This window comes from Notamacropus eugenii, chromosome 5 (assembly GCF_028372415.1).
Source record: "Notamacropus eugenii isolate mMacEug1 chromosome 5, mMacEug1.pri_v2, whole genome shotgun sequence".
Taxonomy (NCBI): Eukaryota; Metazoa; Chordata; class Mammalia; order Diprotodontia; family Macropodidae; genus Notamacropus; species Notamacropus eugenii.
The window spans coordinates 3,539,852-3,559,793 of record NC_092876.1 but is presented as its reverse complement, the minus strand read 5'-3'; the positions used below and the strand labels follow the sequence as shown (position 1 = coordinate 3,559,793).

General features: G+C 44.4%; 1 protein-coding gene across 2 annotated transcripts; it reads right to left on the bottom strand.

Moving 5' to 3' along the window:
• Positions 1 to 766: 766 nt before the first annotated feature.
• On the bottom strand, positions 767 to 18,851 carry LOC140508147 (uncharacterized). 2 transcript variants are annotated; one of them, XM_072615911.1, is made up of 5 exons: positions 18,651 to 18,851; positions 17,515 to 17,666; positions 10,953 to 11,079; positions 9,504 to 9,599; positions 767 to 6,041 (listed from the first exon to the last, which is right to left on the bottom strand). In XM_072615911.1, exons 2-5 carry the CDS (start codon positions 17,545 to 17,547, stop codon positions 3,760 to 3,762), a joined length of 2,538 nt encoding a protein of 845 aa, XP_072472012.1. In that variant the 5' UTR covers positions 17,548 to 17,666; positions 18,651 to 18,851; the 3' UTR covers positions 767 to 3,759. The 2 variants fall into 2 exon arrangements, with proteins under 2 accessions (XP_072472012.1, XP_072472011.1); XM_072615910.1 differs by having other exon boundaries at positions 17,515 to 17,718; positions 18,651 to 18,817.
• Between the last annotated feature and the right edge of the window lie 1,091 nt (positions 18,852 to 19,942).

Here is a 19,942-nt window from a genome sequence, read left to right as displayed (position 1 = left end):
GCAAGAAAATGCTTTTACAAAGGAATGGAAGAAGGGAGGTGAGAGGGAATGAGTGAACCTTACTGTCATCAGATTTGACTGAAAGAGGGAAAAACATACACACTCAATGGAATATGAAAATCTATCTTACCCTATAGGAAAGTAGAGGGGAAGGGGATAAGAGGGGGGTGGTAGAAGGGAGGACTGATTGGGGGAGCAGGTAATAAGCAAACACTTCTCAGGAGGGACAGGGTCAAAAGAGAGCATAAAATAAATGGGGGCAAGATAGGATGGAGGGAAATATGGTTAGCCTTACACAACATGACTGTTATAAAAGGGTTTTGCATAACTACAAATGTATAACCAATGTTGCTTGCCCTCTCAATGGAGGGCAGGGAGGAATGCAGGAAGGGAGAGGATTTGGGACTCAGTTTTAAAAAATAAATATTCAAAACTTCTTTTACCTGCCACTGAGACATAAGATACACAGGCAATTAGTTTTAGAAATCTATCTTACCCGATAGGAAAATGGAAGGGGAAGAGAATAAGAGAAGGTGGAGGGGGAGATGGAAGGGAAAGCTGATTGGGGGAAGGGGCAATCAGAAGGCATGCCATCATGAGGTGAAGGGAGGGGAGATATGAAGAGAAAATATGGACCTCAAAATCTTCTGGAAGTGGATGTTTGTTGGGGTCCCCTAGACCATTTACGGGAACGCCTAACCCCGGCCCAAGGCTTTTGTCTGGCAAGAGGCCTTGATCTCATGAGTAATGAGATGGGGCAGGAGACAAAGGTGGTGAAGACTCCGTTTATTTCAGCTAATTCACATGCATATATAGTCTTAATTACGTAAAACATTCCTAAGCCTTACATTGAACCTATCACCTATCACCTTTCACATTGAACCTATCACCTATCACCTATCACCGTTCCTTATATGGGTGTCTTCTCCACTGGAAATCCAGAGCCAGACAAAGAACTACCATGTTGCAAACAAAGACGAGACCCTTCCTCCCGAATCCATCCAGTTCCACCCCTACTGACAATCCCCTAGGTTATCTAGGCAGGCTCTCAGTGTGGCGTCCTGAAATGGACAGGGGTCGGCTCTAACTCGTCTCGTTACAGATGTTGAAATCTAAAAATAAATAAATTGACATGTGAAAATATTTAAAAAAAAAATTAAAGAATTTTTTGGTGACATCAGGTTTAAGAAAAAAAAGAAAAAAAAAGAGCAGCCAGATTTCAGAAAAACCTGGAAAGACATACATGAACTGATGCTGAGTTAAGTGAGCAGAACCAGGAGCACATTGTACACCATAACACTAACATTGTAAGTGATCAACCTCATTTGAACTCAGCTCTTCTGAGGACTGCAATGTTCTAAGACAATTCCAAAAGTTCATGATGTAAAATGGGATCCACATGCAGAGAAAGATCTCTGAATACAGATAGAAACGTACAATTTTCACATTTTCCTTCTTGTAGTTTCTCATTGTTTTTATTTCTTTTTCACAAAATGTTTAATGTGGAAATATATTTAATATGAATGCACATATATAACCTATATCAGAGAGTTTGCCATGTTGGGGATGGGGGGGGAGAAAAAATTTGGAACTCAAAATCTTATACAAGTGAATGTTGAAAACTATCTTTACATAATTGGGGAAAAATGCTCTTAAGTCGGGAAAAAAGAAATGTGATGATATTGAAATAACACTGAATTGATTGTGAAAAAAAATCAAAACCAAAACCGGAGGTTCAAGACTAAAGCCTTCCCACAGTGATTACTTCACAAGGCTCTTCTCAAATGCGATGTTTGCACTCTTGGTGATGCCTTCCCATCTTCCTTCCTTTTCAGGTTTTATTGATGCATTTTCTCTTTACACCAGAGACAAGACAAACCATCTCTCCCTCCAGACTGAATCATCTCTTACAATAAAGAAAAATAACTGAGACAGGCAATCTAAGCACATGGGCACATTGGTAGTAGAGATAACCTTCTACCTGGGAGTGAGGCCCTGGGCCTCTTGGTGAAGAGGGAGACAGTTTTCCTTCCCTGATCTCAGAGACAGCCTCTGTGCTGGACAGTGACTCAGAGGGCCACTTGTTCAGTCTTCCCATTTGCACTGTTGCAGTCACTGGGTTTGTACCATATACACTGGGTATGGCTCATGAGGTTCTACTCATTTCTGTCTCTGCATCAGGTGATAAGAGATGAAGGGGAACCCACTAGAGGAGAAAAAACAGAACAACTGAATAAAGCAACCAGACGTTGATAAACTCAAGAATAGGCAGGGAAAGAGGCCCCTTTTTAACAAGCATAGAGAGAAACCAGGTTTAGACTCCCAGGTTCCACGTACGCAGAACTCAAAAGAGACAATGGACCTGAGTAGAAAAGTCACCAATGAAATTATCCATGAAGGAAGATGGAGGAGGAGGAGAGTCATGAGTTTAGCAGTCCCACAATTCCTGCAAACAGATGGAGAATATCAAGGCCCAGCCTGAATCCTGAGGGGGAAATCCATGAAACCACAGCAAAGGCTTGTTCCAGACTGAGTCAGTGTAGAGGGACAGAGAGAGATGTCCGTGGACTCACAGGGAGGGGATCTGGCCACGAAGGGCATTCCTGAGCATTCCAGAGAGGGGAGAGGTTGTCCAGAAGGCCAAGAAGGGGGCCCAGAGCCAGCACAAACTTGTGCAGCCTACAGGAAAAGGTGGTACCTGGCAGCCCTATGACTTAGTGCCCAGTTCTGGGTTAGACACCCAGGGCAGACTGAAAGGACTTGCCCCTAGATATGACAGTTCCAGGGTGAGGGCAAGTGCTGGGCCCTAGACTGGGAATTAAGCAAAGAAAACATTCAACAGCTATGTGGTTCTCATCCCAGGAGCACAGTGGGGTTTCAGAACCAGCTCCTGGCCCAGGATGAAGCCTGTGGAAAAATAACCAGGGAAAGAATCTCATACAAAAAAGGACCCTCTAGTTCTGTCAGTCTGGACCAATTTCCCAGCTGCCTTATACTGACTGGGCCATCAATATCCTACTGAAACCCAACATGAGGGAGATCCAAAGATGTACTGCTCAAACCCAAACACAGGGCAGGAATTTTCAGATCAATGATGGGGAAGAGAAGAGGGAATCAGACTATTGAGGGAGTACTGGAAGACTGCAGGTCACAGGCATGAGCTTTGTCAGGGATCCTGGAGAAACCCCAAACTTGGGACCCCAAGAAAGCAGCACCAAGAACATTCTGGACATTCCCTCCAGAATGTGGACACACCCTGGCCCTACTCTCAAGTCCACGGTCAGAAAGAAGCCTGGAAGAAAAGGTAGACAAGAAATAAAACCACCACAAATGTTCCTTGGGTGAAAGGGACCCTCAGGGCCCAAACCCAGAAGAAAAGGAGAACTTCAAAATGTTTTCAAATTTACTTACACACGAAAATGTTATCAGAATTCTTTTTTTCCTTTTATTTTTTAGGGTAAGTTTTCTCTCCAGTGTGGATTCTCTGATGTTCACCAAGTTTTGAGTTTCTTCTGAAAGTCTTTCCACATTGATCACATTCATAAGTTTTCTCTCCAGTGTGGATTCTCTGATGTTCACCAAGTTTAGAGTTCGTTCTGAAAGCCTTTCCACATTAATCACATTCATAAGGTTTCTCTCCTGTGTGAATTCTCTTATGTACAGATAGCTTAGAGCTCTGTCTGAAAGCCTTTCCACAGTGATCACATTCATAACGTTTCTCTCCTGTGTGGATTTTCTTATGTACAGATAGATCAGACTTTATTCTAAAAGCCTTTCCACATTGATCACATTCATAAGGTTTTTCTCCAGTGTGGATTCTCTATGGGCAACAAGGTAGTAGGTCCATGTAAAAGCCTTTCCACATTGATCACATTCATAAAGTTTCTCTCCAGTGTGGATTCTCTGATGTTCACCAAGTTTTGAGTTTATTCTGAAAGCCTTTCCACATTGATCACATTCATAAGGATTCTCCCCTATGTGAATTCTCTTATGTACAGATAGATTAGAGCTCCTTCTGAAAGACTTTCCACACTGATCACATTCATACAGTTTCTCTCCAGTGTGGATTCTCTGATGTTCACCAAGTTTTGAGTTTATTCTGAAAGCCTTTCCACATTGATCACATTCATAAGGTTTCTCCCCTATGTGAATTCTCTTATGTACAGATAGATTAGAGCTCCTTCTGAAAGACTTTCCACACTGATCACATTCATAAGGTTTCTCTCCTGTGTGAATTCTCTGATGTACAGATAGATTAAAGCTCTGGCTGAAAGCCTTTCCACACTGATCACATTCATAAGGTTTCTCTCCTGTGTGGATTTTCTTATGTACAGATAGATCAGACCTTATTCTAAAAGCCTTTCCACATGTATCACATTGATAAAGTTTCTCTCTTGTGTGGATTCTTTGATGTATACCAAGTTGAGATTTCATTCTGAAAGCCTTTCCACACTGATCACATTGATAAGGTTTCTCTCCTATGTGGATTTTCTTATGTACAGATAGATCAGACCTTATTCTAAAAGCCTTTCCACATGTATCACATTGATAAGGTTTCTCTCCTGTGTGGATTTTCTTATGTACAGATAAATGAGACCTTACTCTAAAAGCCTTTCCACATTGATCACACTCATAAGGTTTCTCTCCAGTGTGGATTCTCTGATGGGCAACAAGGTAGTAGGTCCATGTAAAAGCCTTTCCACATTGATCACATTCATAAAGTTTCTCTCCAGTGTGGATTCTCTGATGTTCACCAAGTTTTGAGTTTGTTCTGAAAGCCTTTCCACATTGATCACATTCATAAGGTTTCTCCCCTATGTGAATTCTCTTATGTACAGATAGAACAGAGCTTATTCTAAAAGCCTTTCCACACTGATCACATTCATAAGGTTTCTCTCCAGTGTGGATTCTCTGATGTTCACCAAGTTTTGAGTTTGTTCTGAAAGTCTTTCCACATTGATCACATTCATAAGGTTTCTCTCCTATGTGAATTCTCTTATGTACAGATAGAACAGACCTTATTCTAAAAGCCTTTCCACACTGATCACATTCATAAGGTTTCTCTCCAGTATGGATTCTCTGATGTTCACCAAGTTTTGAGTTTGTTCTGAAAGTCTTTCCACATTGATCACATTCATAAGGTTTCTCCCCTATGTGAATTCTCTTATGTACAGATAGAACAGACCTTATTCTAAAAGCCTTTCCACACTGATCACATTCATAAGGTTTCTCTCCAGTGTGGATTCTCTGATGTACACCAAGTTTTGAGTTTGTTCTGAAAGCCTTTCCACATTGACCACATTCATAAGGTTTCTCCCCTATGTGAATTCTCTTATGTACAGATAGAACAGACCTTATTCTAAAAGCCTTTCCACACTGATCACATTCATAAGGTTTCTCTCCAGTGTGGATTCTCTGATGTACACCAAGTTTTGAGTTTGTTCTGAAAGCCTTTCCACATTGATCACATTGATAAGGTTTCTCTCCTGTGTGGATTCTTTGATGTATACCAAGTTGATATTTCATTCTGAAAGCCTTTCCACATTGATCACATTCGTAAGGTTTCTCTCCTATGTGGATTCTCTTATGTGCAGATAGATCATAATTTCTTCTACAAGCCTTTCCACATTGATCACATTGATAAGGTTTCTCTCCAGTGTGGATTTTCTGATGTATACCAAGATTGGACCTGTGTTGACAAACCTTTCCATGCAGATTACATTCATCAGTTTTCCTGTCACTGTGAATATTATGATGGATAATGAAGGATGAGTGTTCATTACACACTTTCCCACATTCACAACACTCTTGTCGTTTCTCTCTATTGTGAATTTTTTGATAGCAAATCAGGGATGACTGTTGACTCAAGTCCTTTGCACACTGATGACAATCATAAGGTTTCTCTCCTGTGTGGATTCTGTGAAATGCAGCACAGATTTGTCTCCTAGTGGAGTCACAAGGACCATCCCTCTCCTTATGAATTTCTTTCAAAGAAATGCTTAATTTTGCAGCATCATCTTTCGTTTCAGGTCTACTCTCTCCTGCAAGAAACAAACAATAAAACATATAGAAAGAGACACAAGTACACACATAATTATAATTATAATCCATTCCTCTCTTGGGAATAAAGTAAACTAGGTTATCTACATGCTACTTTCCCAGGCCAAGAGAAAAGTCTTCAAAGTTCCATGGATAGAATCCATCATTTGAAAATGCCATGAGCTCACATCTGCAGGACAATCTGATCTAAAAAAACCTTCACACACCATCACACTGGGTCCTCAGAAGCACTCATGACACAGGCAGACCCAGCATTATCATTATATTCATTACTCACACCATGAGATGAGAATGGCTGAGTGACCTGCCCAGAAATTCAGCAACTGAGACTAGAACTCCAATCCTCCATTGGGCATGCTCTGTCCATGGTAGTAGATGGCCGGTTCTCTATTCCACTTTCTTTTCTTTTGTTCTCTTTAAAATATATTTTATTGGGGGGAGGAGCCAAGATGGTGGAGTAGAAGGATGCACCTCTAGAAGCTCCCCTCCCAAAATGACTCTAAACAAATTCTCGAGCAGCAGAAGCCACAAAATGACAGAGTCAAAGAGATTTCCAGGCCAAGGCAGCCTGGAAGGCTGACTGGAAAGGTCTATCGCACCAGGCACAGAGCGGAGTGCAGCTTAGCCTTGGCCATGCTGAGCCAGGGCCAGGACTGGAGCAGGTTTCAAGGCGCCACCAGCACCAGGTGCGGGTTGCAGATTGCCTTAACTCACAAATGCAAAAGACAGCTTCAGTGGTTGGTGAGAAAGATTTCTCACCTGGATGAGAATGGAATGCAGCAGTGCAGTCCTGGACCTAGGCAGTGGCAGCTTCCATTATTGGTGCCCTCACCTGAAGACCCTGGGGCAAGAGCCCTGGCCTTAGGCAGTGGCAGCTTTCATTGCTGGAGCCCTGGCCTGTAGACCCAGCAGCTGATCTGGATCTCAGCACTGAGTGGTGGCCCTGTGGTTAGGAGGAATGCTGGCTGGTGTGGTGGAGCTGATGGAAGCTGTAGAGAGGGAATCCTGTTCACAGACCACAGCGCAGGCCAAGGGAGGAGTAAACTCCTCTCCCCTGACTGTGCCACCTTGTAGGAACTGAGAACTTAGAGGTCCCCAGAGCATACCCTCCTCTTAACAAAGAACTCAAAATCAAGTAACTGGCTGGGAAAATGCCCAAAAAAGGGAAAACGAATAAGACAACAGGTTACTTTCTTGGTGAGCAGGTACTTTCTTCCATCCTTTTAGATGAGGAGGGACAATGCATATCAACAGAGGAAGACCTAAAAGTCAAGGCTTCTGCATCCAAAACCTCCAGAATAAATATGTTCTGGTCTCAGGCCATGGAAGAGCTCAACAAGGATTTTGAAAATCAAGTCAGAGAGGTGGAGGAAAAATTAGGGAGAAAAATGAGAATGATGCAAGAAAATCATGAAATGAAAATCAAGACCTGGCTAAAGGAGAGCCAAAAACATGCTGAACAAAATAACACATTTAAAAATAGTCTAATTCAAATGGCAAAAGTGGCCCAAAAAGTCAATGAGAAGGAGAATTCTTTAAAGAGCATAATGACCCAAATGGAAAAGGAGGTTCAAAAGCTCACTAAAGAAAAGAGTTATTTACAAATTAGAATGGAGCAGATGGAAGCTAATGACTTCTTGAGAAACCAAGAAATTACAAAACAAAACCAAAAGAATGAAAAAATAGAAGACAATTTGAAATATCTCATTGGACAAACATCTGACCCAGAAAATAGATCCAGGAGAGATGATGTAAAAATTATTGCACTACCTGAAAGGCGTGATAAAAAAAAAAAGCCTAGACATCATCTGTCATGACATTATCAAGGAAAACTGCCCTGATATTCTAGAACCAGAGGGCAAAATAAATATTGAAAGAATTCTCTGATCACCTCATGAAAGAGATCTGAAAAGAGAAGCTCCTAGGAATGCTGTAGCCAAAGACTGAGTGAGCCTCAGGGATCAGGGGATGGACACAGGTTGATGATTTATGTAAAGCAGGATTAATTAATTCTAAGTAAGGCAGCAGCCTGTGCTACTACTTAGGTGCCACTGAATAGAGACAGAGAAAATCACAAAAGCAGGCTGTCTGAGTTCACTACTCATTTAGGCTACATAATCTCACTGTGGTCTTCCCTGTGGCAAGGCTATCCTTTGACATGTCTCCATCTGACTCTCTTGGGGCAGGTAGGTGGTTCAGTGCATAGAGTACTGGTCAAGACCACTGTAGGTCAAATCCTACCTCAGACACCTACTAGCTGTGTGACCCTGGCCAAGTCATTTAAGCTTGTTTACCTCAGTTTCCACATTTGTGAAATGAGCCTGAAAAGCAAATGGCAAACAACTCAATAGTTTCTCTGCCAGGAAGACCCCAGATAGGACCATGAACAGTCAGAAACAACTGAAATGCCTGAACAACAACATAAATGATTCACTATCACATTAGTCCCAGCAGCTTTTCCAATTCCTTTCATTCTTCCTCAGCCCTCCCTTCTGTCTCTCTCTCTCACTGTCCACTTTGAACTCACCCAAGAGAAATTTGCCTCATTTTTCATGGAAAACATTGGATACTTGGGCAAACTCCTTTCCCTGTGTAAATCAACCCATTCCAGCATGTCATCTGCCTCAGTATACTGCCTCTCCACCACACCCATTATTTCCCTACTCTTCAGTCTCTGCTGCACTAATGACTCCTTCCATATTGCCACAAACAAAACCATTTCTCTCTAATCCTCAACATACAGTCACTGGAGCCTTTCAACCCAAGAAGTATTTCCCTATGTCTTCTATTTCATAGCTAAAAACTGGATGCACCCATTTACAGCTGGTGTCACCATCTCCCCATGTGTATAATGCTCACCCTGGCTTTCCTGGTATTGCCCAGCTTCCACAATGAGCCTTTCCAGTCCTTCATTTTAGGGCTTTCCCTCTCTCAATGAGCTCCCATTTGTCCTGTTCATAACAGGTTTCTACAATGTGGTTGGCATGTTGTCAGCACCCCCACACCCTACCCTACATACCCAATGATGAGCTCCAGGACAGCAGGGGCTGCCCCTTGCATCTCTTCATTTCCCTGCTGCTTAGCTGAGGGCCTGGCACAGAGCAGGCATTTAATAAATGTTCAATGTCTTAAAGAAGGTCTACAAAAGAACCCAAAATGAAAAGTCTAACCCTTTTTGCAGTTTCAGGGGAGTTCCTGACCCTTAATTCCAAACAATGACATTTCATGGGATCAGAGATTTATCACTGGAAGAGACCTTCAAGGCCATGGGGTCCAACTCCCTTCTTTTACATAGGGGAAAACTGAGGCTCAGTGATTCAGTAACTTGTCCAGGATCCCACCTGTAAAAAATATCTGAAAAAGAATTCCAAGTCAGGTCTTCCAAACCACACATAGAAGTCTCTTGTAACTACACCTCTCATACCTGCTTTCCCCTCACTCACCTGGATAGCAGCTCCTGAGGCCTTCTTGCTCCAGCAGCCAGGGTGCTTCCCTTCCCTCCAAATAAGACATCAGATCTTCTCTGGGAACTGGCAGTCCTGGGCATAGGGAATCAGGGATGAGGACAGAGAAAACCTTGTAATTTATTTCCCTTTAGGGAAAAGGGTGTGCATGCAAAGCTAGAGAATCACTCCATCATGTTCACAGAGAACTGGTTTATTCTCCCATTAATACTTGTAATGCAAGTAATCCAGAATAGGATGTGCCAGATCAGCCTTGAGCTCCAGCAAAAGGGACCTTGATGAGTAAGCTTTGACCCTGTCCACTCTCCTGCTCCTCACTCCCTGAAACCTATAGAAACCGTGGTCCTGTTCATTCAGGCAGTCTTTGCCTCTGCTGGTCACATTCTGCTGCTGGGGAACTCAATGACCCTCAGTTAGTCAGATTCTGATTCTAGGCCAGTTTGCTATTTCTACCAGTGACAGAGGCTTGCAAGCAATGTCACAGGATGGTTCCCAGAACTCCTCAGGCAAGGTTTCAATAGAACTGATTTTGGGAACGTTGGGGAGAGGTGGGGAGAAGATCATGGAACCAATCTGGAGTCAGAAAACTTGGTGCCCCTTCTTCATAGGAGGATGGACCCATTGCAAAGCTTCCACTATCAAGAAAAAAGAGGCAGATGGAGGAGCAGTAGAGAGAGCCCTGGGCCTGGAGTCAGGAAAGCCAGGGTTTCAATCTAGCCTCAGACAGTCAGTAACTGTGTGCTCCTGGACAAGTCATGTACCCTCTGTTTAAGTCCACTTTCTCCAGTGTCAAATGGGGATAATGATATCACCTCATGACATCACACTGTAAAGAAGGCACTGAGCACAACAGCTGGGGAACAGCAGCTGAACAGAAGTGCTGATTCCCTTCCTTCCTTTCCCACCATCTGGGCTGGAATTGGGGGCAATGGAAAGGAAGGGGAAGGACAAATGTGCCCTAGAGGCACAACTGGGAGCTGGGAGCTACCAACTGAGGCCTCTCATAAAGAGGAATGTCCTAAACACTTGGCCCCTCCCAAAGAGGAAGGGGGTGGAGGGCCAAGCCTCCTGAGCAGTGTGCAGACATTGGGCAGACACAATTCATGTCCAGGGAGATGCTGGACTGCCTGATGGGGGATGACTTCCACACCTGACATGCTTCAACACTGATCTGATCTGGCACCTCAAGCTCCCTAGAACTGGTAAGAGTCAGGAGCAACCAGGAAACCTCCCATATTGTCCTTACACAATGTACTGCCCTTTCATAGGAAACCCAGGCAGCAGGAGGCTCCTGTCTCTAGGCCACAAGAAACCAGCACTCTTCCCTTTCCAGTAAGTGATAAATGCTCCAAAGCCAGCACACTCAGGAATGGATATATTTCCTCTTATAGCAGACTCAGAGAGGCCGGCCAGGGGAAGTGTCCTTACCCAGGGACAGCAGGTTCCCAGCATTCTCCAGCATGACCTCCTTGTACAACTCCTTCTGAGGATGGTCCAAGAGGCCCCACTCCTCTGGGGTGAAGTCCACAGATACATCCTTGAATGTCACCAACTCCTAAACCATCAAATCACAAGACTTAGAGCTGAAAGGGACTCCAGAATTCGTGTAGTCTGACCCTCATCAAGGGAGAGGAGGAAACAGAAGCAGAGAAAGGGGATTTACCCACAAGTCATACTCCTGCTGAGTGTCAGTCAACACTTGAAACTACAGTCCTTAAGAGCCCAATGGAATATTGAGAAAAGGGTTTGATGTGGCCAGATGGAATAAAGTTGAGAAAGGTCTTATTGTGGAATGTGCCTTCCTATGTATTCTAAGACAAAGTGTGTTTTTTTATCTGTGAGGTCAGAGGACCTGTGGAAAAAGAAAGAGAGAAATGTGACATTTTTCCCTTCTCAGAACTCACAGAAGTGATGTGTTATAAAGCAAACTGTGTGACGAATGTGTGAGAAGGTGGCAAGGAAAGTGTATTCTGGGGATTTGGGGGATTCATGCAGGATTGTAGAAGATCTGGTTTATTTCCTGAGAAGCTGCAAAAAAAAGTCTTCTCTAGATAAAACGTGTAATGGATTCATAAGAGACAGTAATTACAATCTGGACTGAACTGAGGGATATGAGACTTTCCAGCCAAGTGAAGGAGGTTAACCTGTTACTGTGAGTGCTCGAGGCTACTGTGGGTATGATGTGTCACGGCCAAAACATCTCATGCCTTTGCTGTATAAATCCTTCATTCATGAACACCATATATGTGTTTATTCTAATATTTAGTTCCCATAGTTGGTCATTTTCTTGTTCTTTGTGCTCAAAGTGAACCAAAATGATGTCACTATGTCAGGGTCAAGGTGTGTCTGACTATGGATGATCAGTCCAACGGGCCCAGAAGGCTCTACCACAGGTCAGGCACAAATAGTCCATGTGAGTATCTGGGCTGGAGATGGCTCTCACTCTGCACATCTCTCCCTTGTTTGGAGCTACTTCAATTCTCCTTTGCTAACACAGCCCAGCACATGCTTTGATGTGGACATGCCATGCTGGGTGGTCCTTTGCCAGTGTCTCCCATGTCTCACAATTCATTACAAAGTTCTTCAGAGAGACCTTGGGAATGTCCTTGTATCACTTCTTCTGACCACCAAGTGAGCCCCTTCTTTGCATGAGTTCTACATAAAACATTCTTTTATGCAAACATTCTTTTGGCATTTGAACAACATATCTGTTGATCAGAGTTGTGCTCTCTGTAGTAGAGTGGGAATGCTTGGCAACCTAACTTGAGAAAGGACTTTAGTGTCCAGCACATTATCTTGTCAGGTGACCTTCAGAATATTCCTAAGAAGATTCAAATGGAAGTGATTCTGTTTCCTACGAGGCTTGGGCACACTGTCCAGTTTCACAGGCATACAATAATGAGGTCAGCACAATGGCTCTGTAGATGTTCTGTGTGGTAGTTAGCCTAATACCTCTTCTCTCCCATACTTTCCTTGGAAGCCTCTCAAGTACTGAACTGTCTCTGACAAAGCAGACATCAGCTGTTAAAATGAGTTATCTGAAATAGAAAACAATCTGAGACACAAAATTTGCTAGTGGATAATGATTTAATTCTAACAGCTGACAGGTTACCTTTAAGTCAGGGCAACTAATTCCTTGCAAAGGGTGACAAAAGTGGGACTTACAGAGTTTGTTTTTATAACAGAAGAAGAAGAAAAAAAATTCCAACCATCTTAGGAAACGTCTTGAAAATAAAGAAATTGGACAAGTCTCGTCATTGGTTACTGAATCCTCCTGGGTTTTCATCACCCAGATTCAACCTGAGTCTATCAGCTTGTCTGTCAAACTGAGACTACCCCAGAAGTCTTTGTTCTGCAGCTGATGAGTTTTGGAACCAAAAGTATTATTTTAAAGGATCTTTAAAGCTTGAATAAAGAGGAGAAAAGAGGAGCTTGTGGTTTGCAGTGAGCAGTCACACCCCATCCTCCAGCTGCCAGAAAGGGAAACTCAGTGTTATAACACTATACTACTCAAAGTAGACAACCTCCAGGTGAAGAAAATGTGAAATGGAGCTAATTCACTAAGACTGGAAAGAGAAACTTAGCCTTCCATCACCTCCCTTTTTCCAGCCATCAGAAAGGGGAATTTAGCTTTTGAAAAGAGTCTTGGAATCCCATGACTATTTTCGTCGTACAAAGAAATATGTTTTCCCATAAATTATCTATTACTAAATGACAGTCTTATCAGTCTGTGTATTCATTAAATCTATAGGCAACCTAGACTAAGAAGCATGTCAATGTTAGTCTGGCCTAGCTGTGAGGGCAGCTTTGGCCCAACAAGGGAACTTAATCCTACTATGAAACTAAAAATAAATCAAAGTCATTAAACACTGATTGAAAGGTTATTCTTTTCCCAACCTCTTCAGCTCTGTGTACATGCTAGAAAGTGCACTGTCAAGATGATGGAATTTATTCAGAGCGCTCAAAAGTTCTCAAACTGCTGTAAGCAATGGATAGTGCAGTGCAAAATGGGGGACAACTTCTATTTTCTCTTTACATTTTTAAAAATTATCTTTTATTTTTCCCTAATTACATATTAAAAATACTTTAATTTATTTATTCAAGTTTTGAGTTCCAAATTCTATCCCTCCTTCCCTCACTCTCCCTCCCTACAGTAAGAAGATATAGGTTACATGTGCACAGTCATGTAAAACATTTCCTCATTAGTCATTCTGTACAGGAAAACTGGGGCAAAAAAGAAAAAAAAAACTAAAAGAGAGAAAGTGAAAACAGCTCTTCAGTCTATATGCAAACCATGTCAGTTCTTTCTCTGGAGGAGGGCAGTGGGCTTCCTCATCAGTCCTTTGGGATTTTCTTCAATCATCACATTACTGATAACAGCAAAGGACATTAGGATTAGACCATCATCTTACAGCACACTCTACAAGACATTCTATATGGATGTTATGTTGTTCAGTCATGTCTGACCCTCCCTGAGCCCATTTGGTCTTTTCTGGACAAAGAAATTATCAAGAAAAACAGCCCTGATATCTCAGAGCCAGAGGGTAAAGTAGACATTGGAAGAACCCACCAATCACCTCTTGGAAATGATCCCAAGAGGAAACCTCCCAGGAACATTACAGCCAAATCCCAGAGCTCCCAGGTTAAGGAGAAAACAGTATAAGTAGCCAGACAGAAGCCATTAAAGGTCATGGAGCCAGAGTCAGGCTAACACAGAAATGAGTAGTTTTTACACTGAAACATCAGAGAGTGTGGAATCATATTCAGTAAGACAAGGAGCTAGGATGAAGGCCAAGCATCACTTACCCAGAAACACTGAGTACAATCCTTCAGGGAAAAACGGACATTCAATAAATAGAGGACAATCAAACATTTCCTAACACAAAGACCAGGGCTGAAGGAGAAGCTGACCTTCACATACAAGACCCAAGAGAAGCATCAAAACATAAAGAGGGAGGAGAAAACAGAAGAGATTCAATGAGGTCAAATTGCTCATATTCCTACATTTATGACCATTAAGGCAATTAAAAGGAATATATATTGAGAGTTTGTGTGGACTGTGAAGAGATGATATTCAAAAAAGAGATAATTAAGGGGTGAGAAAGAATTATATTCAAAGGAGATGGAAGGGAAAGGAAGAAGGGGGTGAATTATCTCACATAAAAGCAGCAAAGAAGAGTTATTACAGTGAAGGGGAAGATGGGGGAGGTGAGAAAGGAGGACTTGAACCTTACTCATATGAAAATTGGCTCAAAGAGGGAATAATATACATGCTCGGTTTGGTACAGAAATCTATCTCATCCTATAGGGAAGTAAAAAGAGACAGGGATAAATGTGGGGCAGGATTGATGGAAAGCAGGGTATGTTGGGGGAGGCATTCATTGGTCAGAAGCAAAGCATGGCTAAGGGGAGACGTGAAAGATGAGAGAGAAAGAATGAGAGAGAAAGAGAGATAAAAACAGGGAAAATAAGATGGAGGGAAATTCACAGTTATCATCACAGTAAATATGAATGGATTGCACTCACCCATAAACTGCATCACTAAATGCACAACAATTTTGATTATATTAAATTAAAAAGGTTTTTTGCAGAAACAATATTAATGAACCATGATGAGAAGGAAAACTGACAACCTGGAAAAAAATTTACAGGAAGTATCTGTGATAAAGGTGTCTTTTATCAAATGTATATAACTGAGACGAATTTATAAGAATACAAGTCATAACCCAAGTGATAAATAGTCACAGGATAGGAACAGACAGATTTCAGACAAAGAAACCAAAGCTATTTGTAGTCACATGAAAATGCTACAAATCCCTACTGATTAGAGCAACGCAAATTAAAAGAACTCTAGGTGACCACCTCATCTATTGAATTGCCTAATAAAACATAAAATCAAAATGTTAAATATTGGAGAGAGTAGGAAACCTAAGGCACTAATGAACTATTGGTGGATTTGTGAACTGATCCAACCATTCTGGACAGCAATTTGGAACTATCCTCAAAGGCCTATGAAACTGTGCGTAGCCTTTCCTCCAACATGGACACTGGTAAGGCAATATACACAAAGGTTTCTTTAAAAAGAAGAGGAGAAATGGACCTGTTTAGAGAAGGGTATTTATAATAGCTCTTTTTGCGTTGGCAAAGAACTGGAAATTGTGGAGATGCCTGTTAATTGGGGAATGCCTTAACAAGTTGGGGTATGTGACAGGCAGGATCTCAGGAGACTGAGAGAGACTTACATGAACTGATGCAATGAAGTCAGCAGAACCAGGAGGAGGATGTACACAGTAACAGCTACACTGTATGGTGAACAGCAGGGAATAACTGAGCTGTTCTCAGGGATACCTGGATCTAAGACAACCCCAAAGGGCTCCTGATGAGAAATGCTGTCCCTCTCCATAGGAAGAACTGAGTCTGAATACAGACCTAAACATACTTTTTTTCACTTTCTTTCTTTTGCTTCCAGTTTTCTTTCACAAAATGACTAATATGGAAATGCTTTACAGAACTGCACATGTATAAGCTATTTATGATTGCATACCATACAAGGGAGGGGTAAGAGGAAGGAAGAAGGTTGAGAACTGGGAACTCAAAAGAGGAATTTTTCTGTGCCATTGGGGAAAAAATGAAATATTATTTCAAAAAAATTAATAGACAGTGGCATCTAGGTTGCCCAGTGGACAGAGCACCAGACATGGAGTCAGGAGGATGTAAGTTTAAATTTGGCCTCCTACACTTACTACCAATGAGTCACTGGGCAAATCACTTAAGCCTTTTTGCCTCAGTTTCCTGAACTGTGAAATAAAGATACTAAAAACACCTCTGATATAAAGTTACTGTGACGATAGTCAAAAGTGGATGTAGGGGAGAAAAAAAGTCCCTCCACTGTGTCTTTGCCTTTGAGCCTGATGCCTCTCTGACAAGAACTGGGTGTCTCCTTCAGTATCCCCTTTCTTCAGGGGCAAAAAAAATCTCCCAGGACTTTGAATAGTTCCCAGACTCAGCCCTTTCCCTGCATCCTCTCTAACAAGGGAAGTCCTAGGCCCTTCACCAATGCTAACTGTGTTCATCCTTCCTTGCAAAAGAAGACCCTGCCATCAGAGAATTGATGACATGACTTGCACTTGACTTTGTTTTGAATGAGGGAGGGCTGTGCAGGTCACCAGCCTCACTTTTCCTCCACAGCCATGTGAATCCAGTGACCAGATATTCCTCAACATGACTGGAGATGACCCAGAATGCACTGGGAGACCTTGGGCCCTTTAGGGAGGAATGCTAATTACTTAAGAACTAAAGAAGGCACTGTTTCCTCTGTCCTGATCCAAACAGCTCTCTTTAAGTGCCTATGAACCTGTGAATGTGACCCAGAAGCCAACTTAACCTGTTTTCTTGAGTTCCCATATTTTCCAGAAACACTAGACCAGAGCAGGCAGGAGGTCAGGACCCCAAAGCCCAAAACCTACCTCCTGGGACTGGCTCCTATCAGTCCTTACTGCCCTCTCAGTGTAGCCTTGACAGTTAAACCACCTACAAAACAGGGACCAGTCGGTGTAGATGAGACCAATAAACTGTCTGTGCAGCTTAGACCCTGGAGAAGCAGAGCACTCTGTCTTCCAGGTCTGGGAGGGAGAGCTGGGCCAAAGAAGCAAAGGGGAGGGGTGCTAGACATGGATAAAGGAGCAAAGACATGACCCGTATGGGACAGAGAGGGAAACCTTAAAAATGAACATGGGAGGGGAGCAAGTGGGTGTAGCCAGGGTGGGGGTGGGTAGGTTAGAGCCTGTAATGGGAAGGTGCCTTCAATCCTTGCAGAACACAGAAGGAGAGAGCAGGGCAGTGTTGTTACTACTGTTTTCAATGTCCTGCCTATTTCTGTGAAGAAACATTCCATAGGGAGGGGAGTGCCTGCCTCAGAGACAATCCCTCCTAGTCCGTGGAAATGGCCTCTGGCTGATGTTGGTCAAGTCTGAGGGCAAAGTGCACTCACCTGGGCTGGGGGGCTGCAGTTCCCAGGGGCCATTCCCTCTGGCTCCAGGCTCCTTGCTTGGGCCAGGCCTTGGTCTTCTGCAGGCTGAGCTGGGGAGGGAGGATCCCAGAGGGGCAGAGTCTTTCCCTTTTCTTCCAGGGCAGGAGGCTGGGCTACAGGGATCCACAGAGGGTCAGGCCTTGCCCTCAGGGCAGAGATTCTAACCTACGGGAATGGTAGATGATCCCATGCTCTCCTCCTCCTCCTCTTCTGCCCCCTTCTCATCCCTACTATCCTTCAGACAACCAAGGGGCAGAAGGCCTTTCAGATCCCAGGTGAGACAAGAGCAGTCAGAACTTCAACGGCTCCTGAATCATAGATCTCCCTCCAACTGGTCCTTTTCCCTCCCTGCGCACCCTCTCCCCAACTAACACACACACACACACACACACACACTATCTAGACAGCAGACTGACTCATTGATCTAGAGAGGAGGGAAGCTTAGGAAGGTGGAGGGTGGGGAGGACTCTGGGATGGAGCCCCAGGGAATGTCCAGGGGAAGCCTGAGGCTGGGAGATCCAGTCCAGTCTGGGATTCAGCCCCCTGCTAGGGGGCCTGAGGGCTCTGCAAGAAGAGGGGGCAGGGATACAGGAGGCCTGGGGAAGGGGAGCCCAGGAAAGGTCTGGTAGGAAGACATTCTACCCCAGCTCACGGCAGGGAGGTCAGGGACACTGCACTGACAGAAGAGGTCCAGGGGGACACTGAGCCTGGGAGAGCAGGAGGCCTGTGTCCTGGGGTCTAACTAGGAGCTCAGGAGGATGTGGGATCCTCTGGGAGAGCTCAGGCCTGGAATTCCTCAAAGGGAGATCAGACACCGGGAGCCAGTGGCTGGGGTCTGATAGGGAAGCAGCCCGGGAGTTGTGGATCCAGGTAAAGGCGGGTCAGGAGGAGGTTTGGTTCCTGCATCCAAAGTCGCGTCCTCAGGGCAGGCACGAGCTTTCGGTCCTTACAGACCCCAGCAGGGAGAGGCTTGTCCTGCAGCCAGGCCTGTGGGGGAGAATGGGACCAGGGGGCACAGACCACGTGGTCAGAGGAAAAGGTGAAGACCCAGTGGTAAGAGGAGCCAGCAGGGCTGGGAGGCGCGGGCTCGGACCTACCTGGGACCTGCACCCACAGAGCTGGCGTCCAGAGGGCAGAGTTCCCAACTCTGGGAGAGAAAAAGGGAGAGATCTCTGCTCACAGGGCAAGGAGAAGAAGGAGCCACCGCAGCCCAAGTTCCTGTTCTCAGCCAGCCCCCTGGGAGGGTGCTCCCACCCTCTGCCCGCCCCCGAGACCGTGGGCCGTTTCCTCCAATCACACCCAGGGCCAGGAGCTCCGCCCCAAGCCCCGCCCTCCGTCCCGTCAATTACCTTCCTCCGTGGGATGAGCCCTCCCCCGCCCCATCCCCTCCCAGGCCTCCAAACTCCACCCCGGGCTCTGATTCCACCTGGGCACCACCCGCCAGGTCCGTCATCTCTTGGTTATCACTACCACCTGATTGGGGGGAGGGGGAGAGCCCGGAAGAGACGACCCGGAGGTGGCCAGGAAAGCCGGTGATTCCCAGCAAAGCTGAGTTCTGCTGTTTCGGGGTGGAGGTTGCTCCCAAAATGCAGTCACTTGGGTTCTCACGTTTCTCCCATGGCAGAGTGGAATGTGGGCTCATTTCCAGGCAGATCCCAGGAGGATCACGGGGATGTTTGACCAGCTAAGGGCAGAGCCACCCTTAATGTAAAATACACTTAAATGTGGCATGTGAGGGGGTGTGTTTAGGAGCTGAGGGAATGAGCATTAAATGGCAGTGGATCCGAATCCCCCCGTTGTCCTCTCTGAAAGGCTTCAGGCTGCAGGGCCAAGGAGAAATGGATACAGTGGGTTTTATATCGGAGACAATCTGAGATCATCAAGTGAAGGATGTGCTTTGGCAACTTTGTTTCATGCGTTGAAACTGTAACATTGTGTATGTTTTTACTTTGCTTCACATTTTTCCATTGGGGGATGTGGAGGAAATCATGCTCTAAGTTATGCTCTTAATTTGGAAAAATGGTTTCTAGAGGGACATGCAACTGTGCCCTTAGAAAAGGAGTGGGAGTGATGAGGTTCAGACTCTGGGAGCCTCCTTGAGTTCCCCTTGAATCTTCCCACTTAATCTGGCCTTTCTTACCCAAATCTAATCTTCTCATTTGTTCCGGCAGTCTCCGGAAGCCCATGGGCTTTTCATTATCATTTCAGGTCTCTGTTGCACTCCCCACCCTTGATCCCATCAACCCCATACCCATACTGTCCCTATCAAGATCTCTGGATTGCCCCACCTGCTTCCCACCCAAACCCTCCCTAGCCTGATATCTCCTGATAGCCTCCAGCTGTTTCCAGCCTTTGACCCTCCTTGGACTTCTCCTCAGGACCCTTCCTA

Excerpts from the sequence above, each read along its gene's own strand:
- LOC140508147 (XM_072615911.1), bottom strand. The coding sequence starts at position 17,547 with ATGGCCCCTGGGAACTGCAGCCCCCCAGCCCAG. Across the intron at positions 9,600-10,952 it reads TGGGAACCTGCTGTCCCTGG|GACTGCCAGTTCCCAGAGAA; the intron begins GTAAGGACACTT and ends CCCTATGCCCAG. Across the intron at positions 6,042-9,503 it reads CCTCAGGAGCTGCTATCCAG|GAGAGAGTAGACCTGAAACG; the intron begins GTGAGTGAGGGG and ends TGTTTCTTGCAG.